Source organism: Copadichromis virginalis, linkage group LG7, assembly GCF_057382275.1.
Source record: "Copadichromis virginalis isolate Kocher_CV1m ecotype Utaka linkage group LG7, C_Virginalis_male_GT1.1, whole genome shotgun sequence".
NCBI lineage: Eukaryota > Metazoa > Chordata > Actinopteri > Cichliformes > Cichlidae > Copadichromis > Copadichromis virginalis.
Genome location: NC_140624.1, coordinates 47,448,600 through 47,465,216, shown reverse-complemented (window position 1 = coordinate 47,465,216; position 16,617 = coordinate 47,448,600). Strand labels below are relative to the sequence as shown.

The following is a 16,617-nucleotide window of genomic DNA, read 5'->3' as shown; positions in this document are numbered from 1 at the left end:
ATTGGTAAACTGAGCATGCGCCTCGGCAATCCCATGGCAACCACGTTTGGAACGAAGGCATGACATAACGTAACCTACGTAAAACAAATGCGTACAGACTTCAACGTAGAGCCCCATTCTGGCTAGTAGTTAAGTATTTACGTTAACTAATTACGAGTTTTTTATTTAACTTTATTAACATAATTCACGTATGTGCACTACAAAGTGGGACCAAGGGGAAATTACTTCACGTAATATATACGGAAAGCCACGGTAGTCTCCTCTTTTCACCCGGAAGGACAGGTTAGCGGAGAGGAAGCTCTTCTCGTGCTCAAAATGCGGACTGGGGACGCTGATTGTGTTTCCAACTCAGTCGCTTACAAGAAGTTCTTCTCTAAGTGTTTAGAACAATAAAAAGGGACCTGTTTGGATTGCTTACATTGTGGATACATTTCGTAAGAAAATGTAGGTATGTATGCTTTTTCAGAGGCTCTCAAGTACAGTCAGTCAGTGTTAGTCATTATTTTAATCCCAGCTCGTAGTGTATTATTCGTATCTTATAACTTTGATTGTAGCATCATCACTGAGGATACAAAACACGAGGAAACAATCTTTATATTAATGTATCTCTGACAGACATGGAGTTTCTCCCAGTCCTTGATCCTCAACATAAACCCGAAGAAGGAATATGGTTAGTGAGTTGAAGTACTTTCAGTGCACTTGTGATTTTAAAAAGAGTATAACATTGGATGTAGCCTCTGGTTAAAATTTTTCTGTTGCTAATAGGTATTCTTTGAGACCCAGGGGAAGTGCTCCAGGTGTTAGTGTTGGTCACACCTGTATATTCACTCCATCTGAAGATGGAGGAAAAGGGAGACTCCTTATTATTGGAGGAGCCAATCCCAGTGGCAGTTTCTCAGATTCGCACATCATAAATCTAGGTAAAAATTATATATATATATATATATATATATATATATATATATATATATATATATATATATATATATATATATATATATATATATATACTGTAAGAGCTGGCTCTGAATATATACATATATATATATATCCAGAGCCAGCTTTTACAGTATTATGACCTCAGTATACCTCTGTATTTTATAATATAGTTATCAGGCTTGTGTTTTACAGGCTTTAATGGGACGTCTTTTTTAATTATGACAAGAAGCTAAAGTTATCATCAGCCATCAGACTGATATTATATAACTTTCTTTGCATTTTTGTTTTTGTATGGACCAGACAATCATGGCTGGGACATTGCTGAGTGGGAGGGTTTGGAGGCAAGGTATGAACACTGCAGTTTTGTACCAGAGAGCTGCCCCCAGAGCCTGTGGGTGTTTGGGGGTGCGCAGCAGACTGGAAATCGCAACTGTATCCAAAATGTACAGGTGGCAGGTAAATCCTATTTTAACCTAACCTAGTAATCTGATGGATTTTCACAGATGAGAAAGGTTTCACTCAGATTTCTTGTTGACCTGTGAAACCATGGCTGTGAAAACCTTGAAAACTTGTAGTCTGTAACCATACATGATCATATAAATAGATTACACGATATATTGAATACCCACAAATCTTTTCCATTCTGTGTGTGTCTAGACAGTAACCCTCGCTGGAATACTGTAGAAACAAATGGGACACCCGCGAGTCCCAGGACATACCACACCACCTCAGCCTGCCTTGGAGACAGGCTTTTTGTGTTCTCTGGTGGGGAAATAGGATCTGCACCTGTCTCTGACTCCAAACTTCATGTGTTTGATACAGGTTTGTGTCAGATAAACCTGCTGCTTATCGCAGTGCATTACAATAACACCACCTGACAGTATTTCAGAAGAAATCTGCTTCAGAGATGAAATTTTGTTATTTCTTCCGGGTTTTGATGTGAAAACTGAAATAGCTGATTGGGTGCCGTGTCTAAGATATTGATTGATCTATTTGTATTGGACATCTATGTAAATTGCTGAGTTGAATTTTCATCATAAATAGTAATCTTATGCTTTCTCAATCGTCAATGGTTGCTTTATATAATAATGTTTTAAAAATAAGGACAAAAAATCTATAAAGAGAGGATATTAGAAAACATATCAATTCACTGGGCTACATATCTATCTGTGGATGTCTCCACAATCAAACCTGTTAAATTATTTAACAGAGTAGGGCACCAATAAATGAAATGCAAAGGTTGTATTCATTTCACTGACAGCAGTTTAAAATAATGTGTAAAATAATTGATAGTGTAAAAGACAATGAAAAAATAAAGTGGGATTTTTTTTATCATATGCTTCAAAAATATGTACGTTTAATTTACAGCATTACAAAGTATTTGCTACTCTAGGAAGATCAGATGTGAAATCAGAGTAAAAGTCACGAGATCAAATAGAGATAATGTCACTAAATTTGAACTTTCATAGTTCATAGTTGAATTTCATATATTTTACATTTCTCATTCATGCGAGCGCAGTTTCGCCAGAATGGATTAAGAACGGTGGCCGTCTGAAAATAATTCCAGGGGTCAAAATGTATTTTAGTTATTTTCAGTAAAGACATTTTGATGCAGTAGAGGTTCATTAACACTAGAGCCAAGCAACAATTTTAAGCGTCAGCTTTTTAGATTCAGTGATTTGAAGTTTAGTAAATTTTGTTTCTTTATTTATTTTGGGAGCATTTTGGCTGTAGACCTTTTTAATTAGCTGAAACTTAGCCTTGACTCCATATGGTCAAATAGCATTTCTATTCCACAGCTTAGAATGGCTTTTAGGTCAAATTTCATTTTTACTGAATCATGTGAGAAAATTATGGAAAACCTGGTACTGAATTGTTTTAAAAATGTCTTATTATTATAATTCTTTGGTTTTCATCACTTTTGGTGTCTTAGATGCTCTCATGACTAAACCTCTATATCAGGGGTCCCCAATCCCAGTCCACGAGGGCCGGTGTCCCTGCAGGTTTTAGATCTCACCCTGGGTCAACACACCTGAATCACATGATCAGTTCATTACCAGGCCTCTGGAGAACTTCAAGACATGTTGAGAAGGTCATTTATCCATTTAAATCAGCTGTGTTGGATCAAGGAAACATCTAAAACCTGCAGGGACACCGGCCCTCGTGGACTGGGATTGGGGACCCCCTGCTCTATATGTATATTATAAACAGTGTTGGGGAGTAACGGAATACATGTACCGGCGTTATGTATGTAAAATACAAAATATGAGTAATTGTATTCCATTACAGTTACCCTTTAAAAGGGTGGTATTCAGAATACAGTTACTTTGTTGAAACAAATGGATTACACGGTGGTCTTTTCCTGTTTCATATGTTAGGCTATGCCCTCTCTATTTTTGGTAATTCCACGCCAGTGGAAACCCAAACAAAACACGCATTAAGAGGCTCTAATGCCTGTGTGTCAATCTCGCGGACTATGTAACCCCTACTTGCGACCCGCATAATGACGTGAAGAAATATTTTTAAAAATTGGTCAAGAAATTATTTAATATGAAGGCAATAGGCAGTGATAGAGGCATCGCCCTAAAGAACGTAGCCTCATGGGCAGTGTAGTCCGTGCTGCAGGGAGAATGGACTGCCATACCCGTTATGTGTCTGTGAGCGAGGGAGGGAGAAAAAGGAGAGTGGAAAAGTACGAGTTGTCCCTGAGCAGAAACTGGAGATGGAAGCATGTAAATATAGTATAGCTAGATTTCAGGCTACGAGCCCGACACAGAACCCGACGTATTAGCCAGAGTTCCCTTTACTATGGTTCGGAGCCGGGGACCTGTTTTATATACACATGAAATAGTTTTCTATACGAGATCGCTGCAAAAACTGCAGCCTTACCTAATGTCCACCCTACTGTTACTCATTTTATATTAAGATTCTAAAATGTAGTTGGTATTGGTATGGCGAGTAGCCTTCAGTAATAAATCACACAGCAAGAGTACATTCATGTAGTTGTAAAAACCATAATAATATATTAAGTAATCCAAAGTATTCAAAAATATGTTACTCTCATTGAGTAACGTAATGGAATATGTTACAAAAATACATTTTGGGGCATGTACTCTGTAATCTGTAGTGGAATACATTTTAGAAGTAACCTTCCCAATGCTGATTATAAAAACAGAAAAAAAAAAAACACACATAACAGACATAATTGATATATGATGCAAACAATTAAGAGAATGTATACACTCATTATTCATTCACTGGTAGATACAAAAAGATCAAGTGCTGAGGAAATATGATATGTCACTGTTCGAGGCATTTCCTGTCTGTGATTGAGATTTTCAAAAAGAAAATCCATATTCTCCTGTTTCTTTCATGTTTCACTATTGACAATTGCTATGAAAAGCGTATATGCTTATATAAAAATAATCTTTTTTCCGTCCATCTCTTCTGTGTAAATCTGTTGCAGTTTCTTCTACTTGGTCCCAACCTGAAACACAAGGCAGGCACCCTCCAGCCAGACATGGTCACATCATTGTAGCGGTGGATTCAAAGATCTACATTCATGGGGGCATGGCTGGAGACAAATTCCACAACGATATGTATTCTCTTGATTCAAGTAAGACTGTCCACATCTGTGATTCACAAAGGAAGCACTTTGTATTTCAACACACATGCATCATACATATTCAGAGTATCACTGCATTGCACTGGGATGATATAAAAATATCTGTTAAATTATCTTTAAAGGGAACGTGAAGTGGGAGAAAGTGCAGGCCAAAGGAGATATTCCACCAGGAGTAGCTGCCCACTCAGCTGTTGTGCTGGGCAAAAATATCTACATCTTTGGAGGGATGACAGCAGATGGAGCAAGCAACTCCATGTACAGATTTAACACTGGTACACTGTCTTTAAGCCAATTTTTTTTTTTAACCCTATATAAATACGGTATTTTAGTTGTTTACAAACATCCAAGTATGATTGTTTTTATATTTTCTGCTTGCAGACAAATGTAGATGGCTCCTAATGAAATTCAAAGGAGCTCTGCCACCAAAACGTCTTGACCACTCCATGTGTATATTTCCCTGGACAGTGTGTGATGATGGGAATCCAGAGGAGGTGCAAGCCAACAGACCAGCACCCCCTGAGGCAATAAACATGTTATTTGTATTTGGAGGCATGAATACTCTGGGTACCATATATAATGACTGTATTGTGACTGTTGTCAAATAAAAAAATAAAAAAAAAAACTAAAAAAACTAAAAAAAAAAAAAGCTTGAAAGGAAAAAAAATGATATTGCAATAAAATATTTCGACATTAGTTTTGGAATTTGCAGTTTTACATCTGAACAAGTTTCAAATTAAAATTATATATATATATATATGAGAAAACTATAAACTTTTGCACTACCTGTGAATTTAAAGAGCCCTTCATCCCACAGACACTATATTCAGTGTACCCTCAAAAACCCACCTAACTACATCCCTCCCCATCAGGACTGCCTGAGAACAGCAGCAACAAGCCTCATATCCAGGCTGACAAATATCTCCGCCTTCCAGCGAAGAGAACACGTCTCACACACTGAAACTTGTTTTAAAGTCTTTCAGGAAATTCAGTATGGTCACTTGTTATTGTCAGCCCCTTCCCGACCACTCCTCTCACAATTTGAGTCCCATCAGTCCAATATGTACACCAACATGCCAGAGGGCCAAGGAGCGACAAGACTTCAGACCTGCCTACAACTCATCCTTCTCATCTTGCTCACTGCCCTCTGGTGGTGGACCACCTGCACTACCGTAGAGCTTGGTGATAATGGGCTGAACCACCTCCTCAAGCTCCTTCTTCTTGGCCTGGAACTCATCCAGGTCAGCATCTTGGTGGGATTCCAACCATTCAATCTTCTCCTCCACTGCTTTCTCAATGGACTCCTTATCGTCATCTGACAGCTTGCCACCAAGCTTCTCCTTGTCACCGATCTGGTTCTTCAGGGAGTATGCGTAGCTCTCCAGCTCATTGCGAGCGTCGATCCTCTCCTTCAGCTTCTTATCTTCATCAGCAAAGCGTTCTGCGTCGTTCACCATGCGCTCGATGTCCTCGGGCGTTAGCCGGTTCTGGTCATTTGTGATTGTGATCTTGTTCTTGTTGCCTGTGCCCTTGTCCTCAGCAGTGACACGCAGAATGCCGTTGACATCAATCTCAAAGGTGACTTCAATCTGCGGTACACCGCGAGGAGCAGGGGGGATGCCAGTCAGGTCAAAGGTACCCAGGAGATGGTTGTCTTTGGTCAAAGGACGCTCACCTAAGAGAAATAAAAAAAGTCAACAATTAGACTTGTGGAACTTATTTATTTCACTGTCACGGGTTTCTTGTCATTGGAGTCTTTGTATAAAAACACTATTTGGGAAATTTAAAGAATAATATCCAAACTCTTACCTTCATAGACTTTGATGGTGACAGTAGGCTGGTTATCAGAGGCTGTAGAAAAGATCTGAGCTTTTTTGGTGGGCACCACAGTGTTTCTGGGGATCAGCTTGGTCATTACTCCTCCAACAGTCTCAATACCAAGGGTCAGGGGGCACACATCCAGAAGAACCACATCACCTGCAAGTGAAGGAAAATGTTTAGTAAACAGGACCACATTTGAAAGCTCACCCCTGTTTCAAAGAATAGCTCTAAAAGTGATGACTCACCAGTGTCCTCCTCTCCAGAAAGCACGCCAGCCTGCACAGCAGCTCCGTATGCCACAGCCTCATCAGGGTTAATGCCTCTAGATGGCTCTTTGCCATTGAAAAACTCCTTCACCAGCTGCTGGATTTTGGGGATACGGGTGGAGCCTCCAACCAGGACGATCTCATCAATGTCAGACTTCTTCAAGTCAGAATCTTCCAGCACCTTCTGTACAGGCTTCATGGTGGAACGGAACAGGTCCTGGGTTTTGAAGAACACACAGGTTAAAAAAGCTCGGTCAACAGTTTCTCCCATAATGTTTGATACGCAATATTTTCAGAACCAAATTAATATCTTACCATGTTCAGCTCCTCAAACTTGGCACGAGTCAGGGTCTCAGAGAAGTCCTCTCCCTCAAAGAAAGACTCGATCTCAATGCGGGCTTGGTGCTGGGCAGACAGCGCCCTCTTGGCCTTCTCGACCTCGCGACGCAGCTTCTGCACAGCACGGTTGTCTTTGCGCACATCTTTTCCAGTCTTTTTCTTGTACAGCTTGATGAAGTGCTCCATGACACGCTGGTCAAAGTCCTCTCCTCCCAGATGAGTGTCACCGTTGGTGGCCACCACTTCGAAAACACCGTTGTCAATGGTCAGAAGAGAGACATCAAAGGTGCCACCGCCCAGATCGAACACAAGAATGTTCTTCTCTCCGTCCTTCTTGTCCAGGCCATAAGCAATAGCAGCAGCAGTTCTAAAGAATACAATGAGAGTTTATTAGAAGGGAGTGCAGAGATATTCTTTGGAGTTTCAAATTGCAAATTCATTTTGACTGGATGCTTACGGCTCATTGATGATTCGCATAACATTCAGACCAGCAATGGTACCAGCATCCTTAGTGGCCTGGCGCTGGGCATCGTTGAAGTAGGCGGGGACAGTGACCACAGCATGTGTGACCTGAGGAAAAAGGATAAAGTTAGATTTGATGATACACCATTTAATTAAAATTAACATTTTCCCTGTTTTACAGTCTCTGACTTTTTGTACCTTCTTGCCCAGGTAAGCCTCAGCAGTCTCCTTCATCTTAGTCAGCACCATAGCAGAGACCTCCTCGGGAGCAAAGGTCTTCATCTGACCACCACCAATGTCAACCTGGATATGGGGCTTGCTCTTCTTCTCAGTAACCTTCAGAGGAAAACATATCAATATTAATTTAACAACAATTTAGCTCAAACATGACCCACAGAACAAGCAACTACAAGTTCTACTTTCAGTTTACAAGCTCACCTTGAAGGGGAAGTACTTGATGTCCTGCTGCACAGACGAATCACCCCATGTGCGACCAATGAGCCTCTTGGCATCAAAGATGGTGTTCTCAGGGTTAGAGGTCAGCTGATTCTTGGCAGCATCACCGATCAGACGCTCACCTTCACTGGTGAAGGCCACGTAGGAGGGGGTAATTCGGTTTCCCTGGTCATTGGCAATAATCTCCACGCGTCCATTCTTGAACACTCCAACACTGCAAGAAAACAGTTTGAATTTAGTCTGAATGCCATTTTATTCCACAGTGGCATCATGTCACTATTTAAAGATTTTAACGTGACTTGTTACCATGAGTATGTGGTCCCCAGATCAATCCCAACCACAGTCCCCACGTTGTCCTTCTTATCATCATCATCGTCGGCGGCAAACACTGTGCCGACCACCAGCATCACAACCCACAACAGCTTCATCTTTGTTTGTTTGCTCTCCAATCTACAAGGAAAATGCAGAAAAGAAATACAACGTAAATCAACGTGGCTTTGAAATCAATAAGTGGACTAAGCCTCCCGAGTTCATGAAGCTAGCAGCTAATGGTACTGATGTGATTTGCTGAGCTCCAGAACCATAGCAGATTTGAAGTTGGTCTTAGATAATAAATACTATAAACATTTTTGACTACGTTATTGTACCTAGAGTATAATAAGTCCAATCCGTTTTGGCAACTTAAAATATTTTGACAAAACTGTGATGTAACATTGGTTGCAATTCCTACCACCTTCTTGGCCAGCTCCTCTTAAAAAACAACAACAACCACATTTTATTCTTAGTGGAAATTTAAAAACAAAAAAATATTTTATTCTAAGTGGTAATTAAAAAATAATCAACAAATAAAACATATTTCAAAGTCACTCGGCATTTTTAAATATTATTCTTTCCTTTTTCTTAAACACCGACTACTTCGTGATAAAAAAAAAAAGTATTGTTGAAAATGTAAAAAATGATCATGCTGATGATAGACGTTTTAACCTTCATATATAAATCTGTGACGCACTTGCCCCTGTTGTCAGTTTAGCTCACTCCGTTTAGACGCACCAACATGAATCCCAGTTTGAAGCCGCCGGTTCGAGTCTTACCTTCGCCAATTTGTAGTTGAGGTCTTGATAGCGTCTTTTTTACAAAATAAAACAGTATAAGCAACGATAACCTCCAAAAGTTCCAATACTGTGAAGCAAACTGTGTCTATTTTGTCTATTTCACATAATTGCATCTGTGAAATCGTGTATATATAGAAGCCTTCATAAACAAGTCGTCACGCTTTCCCGGTTTTGAGGCTCGCTATTGGTTGAGCTGCTGTTTGGTGGAAGGCGCTGATTGGTTTCGTCTAGCGCGCTGGCTGCACCTGATTTGCACATATCAGGTTTAGGCGACGTCACCGTTTGTGCCTAAGTGTGAGTGTGTGAATGTAACGCCACAAGTATGTAAAAATAAGTGAATGTATGTATAAATGTATAATTACCTCCGCCAAGGCAGTTATATTTTTGTCAGTCTCCCACTTAAAACTTTTGATAGAAATCTGATAAACCTTCGTAGGAGTGTAGTGTGAGTTCATGTTAACAACACATTAAAATCGGCCTTGCATACACTCAGGTCTTCATTGTAAACTTAATGACCTATTGGTCTATTGGTGGAAAATTGCCAAAAGCCTTATAACTTAGACTCTAAAGATTTTAAATGTCATACCAAATTTAACCTTTGACCTCTCTTTCAAGTTCAAAAGATTAATCTGAAAGTCAGAGGGATAATGCTACATGGAGATATTTAAAATGATAATAGGTTTTCAGACTGCCAAGAACATGTTGAGGTGGGACACTTTTTGAGTATAACTGATTCATTTTATCGTGACTTTCTTAAGTATGTTACAGTAACAAATGATAATTGTTTAAATATATAGCAATAGGCATACATGTACAATGTTTCTAAATAACTATTATGTTTTTACAAAAACTAACTTTTTTCACTTGATAAATTATCGCTAAACATTTAAACCATTTTTTCTAAACATTTCAACAAATAGAATACAAAATACAACACTATTCCCTTAAAAGTAAATACTGCCCTTTCTATCTATCTATCTATCTATCTATCTATCTATCTATCTATCTATCTATCTATCTATCTGTCTGTCTGTCTGTCTGTTATGCCATACAACCATAAGATAATTCTATCTTTATGCTTTTTGTTGCTGGCAGCCTGTTGCAGAAACACAATTTTTGTTCCAGTTTTTTTCAGTTCCTACAACTACCATAAATGCCAAATATATCACAGTTTGACAGACAAAATTTGTATTTTTGCACCGACAAGATGATTCCCAAAGAGCTATTAGGTGAAAACTTGGCATATGTCTGCATGGTTTGTAGATTGTTTATAAAATATCAGAAGAAGATGAACAAGTGGAGGACCAAAATAAAAAAAAATTTCAGGCCTAAAAATCTACCGCAGGTGAATATTGCCTGAAAGTCATGACCTTAAGAAACAGGAAAAAATCCAGCAAACACCTGACACAGGACCTGAGAAATGCATCTAGCTTTTCAACTGATCCATCTGCTGTTTATTGAAGCCTCATCAGAAATGGTCTAAGTTGTGGGGTGGCTCTCAAGAAGCCATTCTTAAAGAAGGGAAGCAGGGAGAAAAGGCTGAGGTATACCAAATAACACAGGTACTGGATTGAAAATCAGTGGCAACAGGTCTGTTGGAGTGATTAATGAAAAAATGAAATCTTTGATGTAAATCCTCATCGATATGTACAGAGAAGGACAGGACAGAGCTACAACAGAGAGAACCCACAGCCACCTGTAATACACAGTGGAGACTATGTTATGTTTTCGAGGAGCATTTCAGACAGTGGCATTGAAGCTTCTTTTTTTTTTAACTGGTGGAATTCTGAACGCAGAAAGGTACAGTCAGATTTTGATCCACCTTGTTGAAAGCATCTAATTGGCAACGGCTTTATTTTCAGCATGACAGTGATCCCAGTATAACCCCAGTGCAGTAAAAGCAGACCTGGATTTAAAGCGCACAAACAATGGAACACAACCAGTCATTGATTGGCTTCCCCAGTGCCTGGACCTCAACATTATTCAAGCAGTGTGGGATCATCTTGACAGAGAATGAAAACAGCCAACATCCAAACACAGCTTTAAATGTCTTTCAAGAAGTTTAAGTTTTCAAAATAAGATACCTGATTCTTTAATATTTTTATTAAGGGGGACAAAAAGCACACATTTTAAATATCAAGGGGCATGTATTCTCTGCATTGCCCCTGAAATTATGTTTTTTTGCTGCTGTAAATTATGCCTTTCTGGTTTCAGTTTGAACAAATGATATGAAAAATATATGTTTATATGACAGTAATTATTTTTTTCCTCTGTCCATCACTTTCGTGTAAATCTGTTGCAGTGTCTTCTACTTGGTCCCAACCTGAAACACAAGACAGGCACCCTCCAGCCACACGTGATCACATCATTGTAGCGGTGGATTCAAAGATCTATATTCATTCACTATGTCAACACACATGCAGCATAATTGTTCAGAGTATCACTGCATTGCACTGGGATGATATAAAAATATCTGTTAAATTATCTTTAAAGGGAACGTGAAGTGGGAGAAAGTGCAGGCCAAAGGAGATATTCCACCAGGAGTAGCTGCCCACTCAGCTGTTGTGCTGGGCAAGAACATTTACATATTTGGAGGGATGACAGCAGATGGAGCAAGCAACTCCATGTACAGATTTAACACTGGTACACTGTCTTTAAGCCATTTTTTTTAACCCTATATAAATACGGTATTTTAGTTGTTTACAAACATCCAAGTATGATTGTTTTTATATTTTCTGCTTGCAGACAAATGTAGATGGCTCCTAATGAAATTCAAAAGGAGCTCTGCCACAAAAACATCTTGACCACTCCATGTGTATATTTCCCTGGACAGTGTGTGATGACAGGAATCCAGAGGAGGTGCAAGCCAACAGACCAGCACCCCCTGAGGCAATAAACATGTTATTTGTATTTGGAGGCATGAATACTCTGGGTACCATATATATTGAATTTTGTAAAATAAAAAAAATAAAAGATGTAGGAATAAAATATTTGACATAATTACATTTAAAGCTACCATTAAATGCTGAAAGAAAAAAAAAAAAAAAAAAAAAAAAAAAAAAAGGTTAAATGCTTCTCATTCATGTACAAAATTGAAATTTCATACACTGAAAGATGAAGTTTTCAGAGGGTTGACTTTACCAATGTGGAACCTGAAACTATAAAATAAGACCGGACAGAAAACAGTTTGTATCAAACATTTATTTCAATTGTCTTTCCAGAAGTACAATGACCAGATTCAATAAATAAACTTTTGCACTGCCTGTGAACATAAAGAGCCCTTCATCCCACAGACACCATATTCAGTGTACCCACAAAACCCACCCGCCCCACCCAACTACATCCCTCCCCATCAGGACTGCCTGAGAACAGCAGCAACAAGCCTCATATCCAGGCTGACAAATATCTCCGCCTTCCAGCGAAGAGAACACGTCTCACACACTGAAACTTGTTTTAAAGTCTTTCAGGAAATTCAGTATGGTCACTTGTTATTGTCAGCCCCTTCCCGACCACTCCTCTCACAATTTGAGTCCCATCAGTCCAATATGTACACCAACATGCCAGAGGGCCAAGGAGCGACAAGACTTCAGACCTGCCTACAACTCATCCTTCTCATCTTGCTCACTGCCCTCTGGTGGTGGACCACCTGCACTACCGTAGAGCTTGGTGATAATGGGCTGAACCACCTCCTCAAGCTCCTTCTTCTTGGCCTGGAACTCATCCAGGTCAGCATCTTGGTGGGATTCCAACCATTCAATCTTCTCCTCCACTGCTTTCTCAATGGACTCCTTATCGTCATCTGACAGCTTGCCACCAAGCTTCTCCTTGTCACCGATCTGGTTCTTCAGGGAGTATGCGTAGCTCTCCAGCTCATTGCGAGCGTCGATCCTCTCCTTCAGCTTCTTATCTTCATCAGCAAAGCGTTCTGCGTCGTTCACCATGCGCTCGATGTCCTCGGGCGTTAGCCGGTTCTGGTCATTTGTGATTGTGATCTTGTTCTTGTTGCCTGTGCCCTTGTCCTCAGCAGTGACACGCAGAATGCCGTTGACATCAATCTCAAAGGTGACTTCAATCTGCGGTACACCGCGAGGAGCAGGGGGGATGCCAGTCAGGTCAAAGGTACCCAGGAGATGGTTGTCTTTGGTCAAAGGACGCTCACCTAAGAGAAATAAAAAAAGTCAACAATTAGACTTGTGGAACTTATTTATTTCACTGTCACGGGTTTCTTGTCATTGGAGTCTTTGTATAAAAACACTATTTGGGAAATTTAAAGAATAATATCCAAACTCTTACCTTCATAGACTTTGATGGTGACAGTAGGCTGGTTATCAGAGGCTGTAGAAAAGATCTGAGCTTTTTTGGTGGGCACCACAGTGTTTCTGGGGATCAGCTTGGTCATTACTCCTCCAACAGTCTCAATACCAAGGGTCAGGGGGCACACATCCAGAAGAACCACATCACCTGCAAGTGAAGGAAAATGTTTAGTAAACAGGACCACATTTGAAAGCTCACCCCTGTTTCAAAGAATATCTCTAAAAGTGATGACTCACCAGTGTCCTCCTCTCCAGAAAGCACGCCAGCCTGCACAGCAGCTCCGTATGCCACAGCCTCATCAGGGTTAATGCCTCTAGATGGCTCTTTGCCATTGAAAAACTCCTTCACCAGCTGCTGGATTTTGGGGATACGGGTGGAGCCTCCAACCAGGACAATCTCATCAATGTCAGACTTCTTCAAGTCAGAATCTTCCAGCACCTTCTGTACAGGCTTCATGGTGGAACGGAACAGGTCCTGGGTTTTGAAGAACACACAGGTTAAAAAAAGCTCGGTCAACAGTTTCTCCCATAATGTTTGATACGCAATATTTTCAGAACCAAATTAATATCTTACCATGTTCAGCTCCTCAAACTTGGCACGAGTCAGGGTCTCAGAGAAGTCCTCTCCCTCAAAGAAAGACTCGATCTCAATGCGGGCTTGGTGCTGGGCAGACAGCGCCCTCTTGGCCTTCTCGACCTCGCGACGCAGCTTCTGCACAGCACGGTTGTCTTTGCGCACATCTTTTCCAGTCTTTTTCTTGTACAGCTTGATGAAGTGCTCCATGACACGCTGGTCAAAGTCCTCTCCTCCCAGATGAGTGTCACCGTTGGTGGCCACCACTTCGAAAACACCGTTGTCAATGGTCAGAAGAGAGACATCAAAGGTGCCACCGCCCAGATCGAACACAAGAATGTTCTTCTCTCCGTCCTTCTTGTCCAGGCCATAAGCAATAGCAGCAGCAGTTCTAAAGAATACAATGAGAGTTTATTAGAAGGGAGTGCAGAGATATTCTTTGGAGTTTCAAATTGCAAATTCATTTTGACTGGATGCTTACGGCTCATTGATGATTCGCATAACATTCAGACCAGCAATGGTACCAGCATCCTTAGTGGCCTGGCGCTGGGCATCGTTGAAGTAGGCGGGGACAGTGACCACAGCATGTGTGACCTGAGGAAAAAGGATAAAGTTAGATTTGATGATACACCATTTAATTAAAATTTTCCCTGTTTTACAGTCTCTGACTTTTTGTACCTTCTTGCCCAGGTAAGCCTCAGCAGTCTCCTTCATCTTAGTCAGCACCATAGCAGAGACCTCCTCGGGAGCAAAGGTCTTCATCTGACCACCACCAATGTCAACCTGGATATGGGGCTTGCTCTTCTTCTCAGTAACCTTCAGAGGAAAACATATCAATATTAATTTAACAACAATTTAGCTCAAACATGACCCACAGAACAAGCAACTACAAGTTCTACTTTCAGTTTACAAGCTCACCTTGAAGGGGAAGTACTTGATGTCCTGCTGCACAGACGAGTCACCCCATGTGCGACCAATGAGCCTCTTGGCATCAAAGATGGTGTTCTCAGGGTTAGAGGTCAGCTGATTCTTGGCAGCATCACCGATCAGACGCTCACCTTCACTGGTGAAGGCCACGTAGGAGGGGGTAATTCGGTTTCCCTGGTCATTGGCAATAATCTCCACACGTCCATTCTTGAACACTCCAACACTGCAAGAAAACAGTTTAAATTTAGTCTGAATGCCATTTTATTCCACTGTGGCATCATGTCACTATTTAAAGATTTTAACGTGACTTGTTACCATGAGTATGTGGTCCCCAGATCAATCCCAACCACAGTCCCCACGTTGTCCTTCTTATCATCATCGTCGGCGGCAAACACTGTGCCGACCACCAGCATCACAACCCACAACAGCTTCATCTTTGTTTGTTTGTACTTAAATCTACAAGCAGATCTGCAGAAAAGAAATACAACGTAAGATATTAGGTGGGTTCAGCCTCCCAAGTTCCATTAGCCAGAAACTAACGGTACTGCGTAATGTCACTTGCTGAGCTTGCAGACCCACGGCAGACTAAAAGTTGGTCTTGGCAAAAAAATATAACAGGAAAAATGAATTCTCGATAAAATAAGATGGATCACCAGTCAATCATTCCATCATTACCACCACCCCACTGCCAATTCCCCGGTATCTTGCTAACTACGCTACCATGCCTAGCAGACATGCAGGGGGAAACCACCATGCTAGAACATTCCAAACTACATCCTGTTTATTATATTTAGGTTACCGAGTATGTACAGTTCATTCAGAGGACAGTAGTGTAGTTACATTTCAGCTGGTTTATTTGTCAATATTTAGCTTAACCGGTTTTATCTTAATAAAACATTTTGCAGAAAATGGAAAATACAGCTATGCTTCATTATCATATTCATATTAACGCTTTATACATACCTTAACAGAAGTACAACCAATGATTTAACGGCCTTTGCGTTTCCTCTACCGGTAAGAGTCGCTTAGAGCAAACTGTATCTCCTTCAAATCTTTACTTGTCTAGAATAATGCTGGACGAAATGTGGTCTCTCCATATATAAGCCGTCACTTCTTTCCCGTCGTGGAGGCTCGCGATTGGCTGAGCTGTTGCTCGTTGGAACACGCTGATTGGTTTCATTCAGCACGCTGGCCGCCGCTGATTTGCACACATCAGGTTGAAACGACGTCACCGTATGTGTCCACTGCGCCGACGCTGATTGGCTGTCTGTCAAGGGCAGTCCTGAACACAGTTGGTGCAGCTACATGCCACTCTCAAGGCCGGGGGGTGGGTGCATTTCTCGCACTTCAGACATTTACAAATTTTTGCTGCAATAATTTTTTTTTTTTTGCAATGGCCCACCAAGTGTTAGATTTGTAATCTTAATTTTGCGGTTTTAAGGCGTGTCATTACGAGGAGATAGTGATGCAATTGTGATTAGTAATGACTAACTGCAATGAGTATGAAAATCCAAATCCTTTGTGTGATTGTGGTGAATCTGACAGGAAATCTTGTACCAGGTGAACTGGGTTGTCTGGGTGTTTCCTCAGTGAATGTACAAGTCTTAGCCAAAGACTTCAGATACATGTGATCACACTGATTTCAATTTGGTTGGAATCTTTTGCACACATAAGAAGGTAACATAAACTGGCTTGGGTTTCAATTCAATCAACAAGACAAATATTTGATTAAAAGGTCAAGGAAGCTGACTGCCACTGTCAAGATATGATCCTTGGCAAGTGTCCC

At 40.7% G+C, this 16,617-nt stretch overlaps 3 protein-coding genes across 4 annotated transcripts; 1 reads left to right on the top strand and 2 right to left on the bottom strand.

Moving 5' to 3' along the window:
* The first annotated feature begins 43 nt into the window (after window positions 1-43).
* Window positions 44-5,255, top strand: rabepk (Rab9 effector protein with kelch motifs). 2 transcript variants are annotated; one of them, XM_085463831.1, is made up of 8 exons: window positions 44-444; window positions 616-670; window positions 766-920; window positions 1,240-1,395; window positions 1,597-1,761; window positions 4,406-4,555; window positions 4,687-4,836; window positions 4,943-5,255. In XM_085463831.1, the coding sequence occupies exons 2-8, from the start codon at window positions 618-620 to the stop codon at window positions 5,167-5,169; spliced, it is 1,056 nt and encodes a 351-aa protein (XP_085319957.1). In that variant the 5' UTR covers window positions 44-444; window positions 616-617; the 3' UTR covers window positions 5,170-5,255. The 2 variants fall into 2 exon arrangements, with proteins under 2 accessions (XP_085319957.1, XP_085319956.1); XM_085463830.1 differs by having other exon boundaries at window positions 44-448.
* A 289-nt stretch (window positions 5,256-5,544) lies between these two features.
* LOC146705930 (endoplasmic reticulum chaperone BiP-like) lies at window positions 5,545-8,348 on the bottom strand. Its single transcript, XM_085463829.1, has 8 exons — window positions 8,212-8,348; window positions 7,888-8,119; window positions 7,648-7,785; window positions 7,445-7,557; window positions 6,964-7,354; window positions 6,628-6,865; window positions 6,371-6,538; window positions 5,545-6,236 (listed from the first exon to the last, which is right to left on the bottom strand). Exons 1-8 carry the CDS (start codon window positions 8,331-8,333, stop codon window positions 5,674-5,676), a joined length of 1,965 nt encoding a protein of 654 aa, XP_085319955.1. The 5' UTR covers window positions 8,334-8,348; the 3' UTR covers window positions 5,545-5,673.
* Window positions 8,349-12,200: 3,852 nt separating this feature from the next.
* LOC146705929 (endoplasmic reticulum chaperone BiP) lies at window positions 12,201-15,975 on the bottom strand. Its single transcript, XM_085463827.1, has 9 exons — window positions 15,795-15,975; window positions 15,147-15,299; window positions 14,823-15,054; window positions 14,583-14,720; window positions 14,386-14,498; window positions 13,905-14,295; window positions 13,568-13,805; window positions 13,311-13,478; window positions 12,201-13,176 (listed from the first exon to the last, which is right to left on the bottom strand). The coding sequence occupies exons 2-9, from the start codon at window positions 15,263-15,265 to the stop codon at window positions 12,614-12,616; spliced, it is 1,962 nt and encodes a 653-aa protein (XP_085319953.1). The 5' UTR covers window positions 15,266-15,299; window positions 15,795-15,975; the 3' UTR covers window positions 12,201-12,613.
* Window positions 15,976-16,617: the final 642 nt, after the last annotated feature.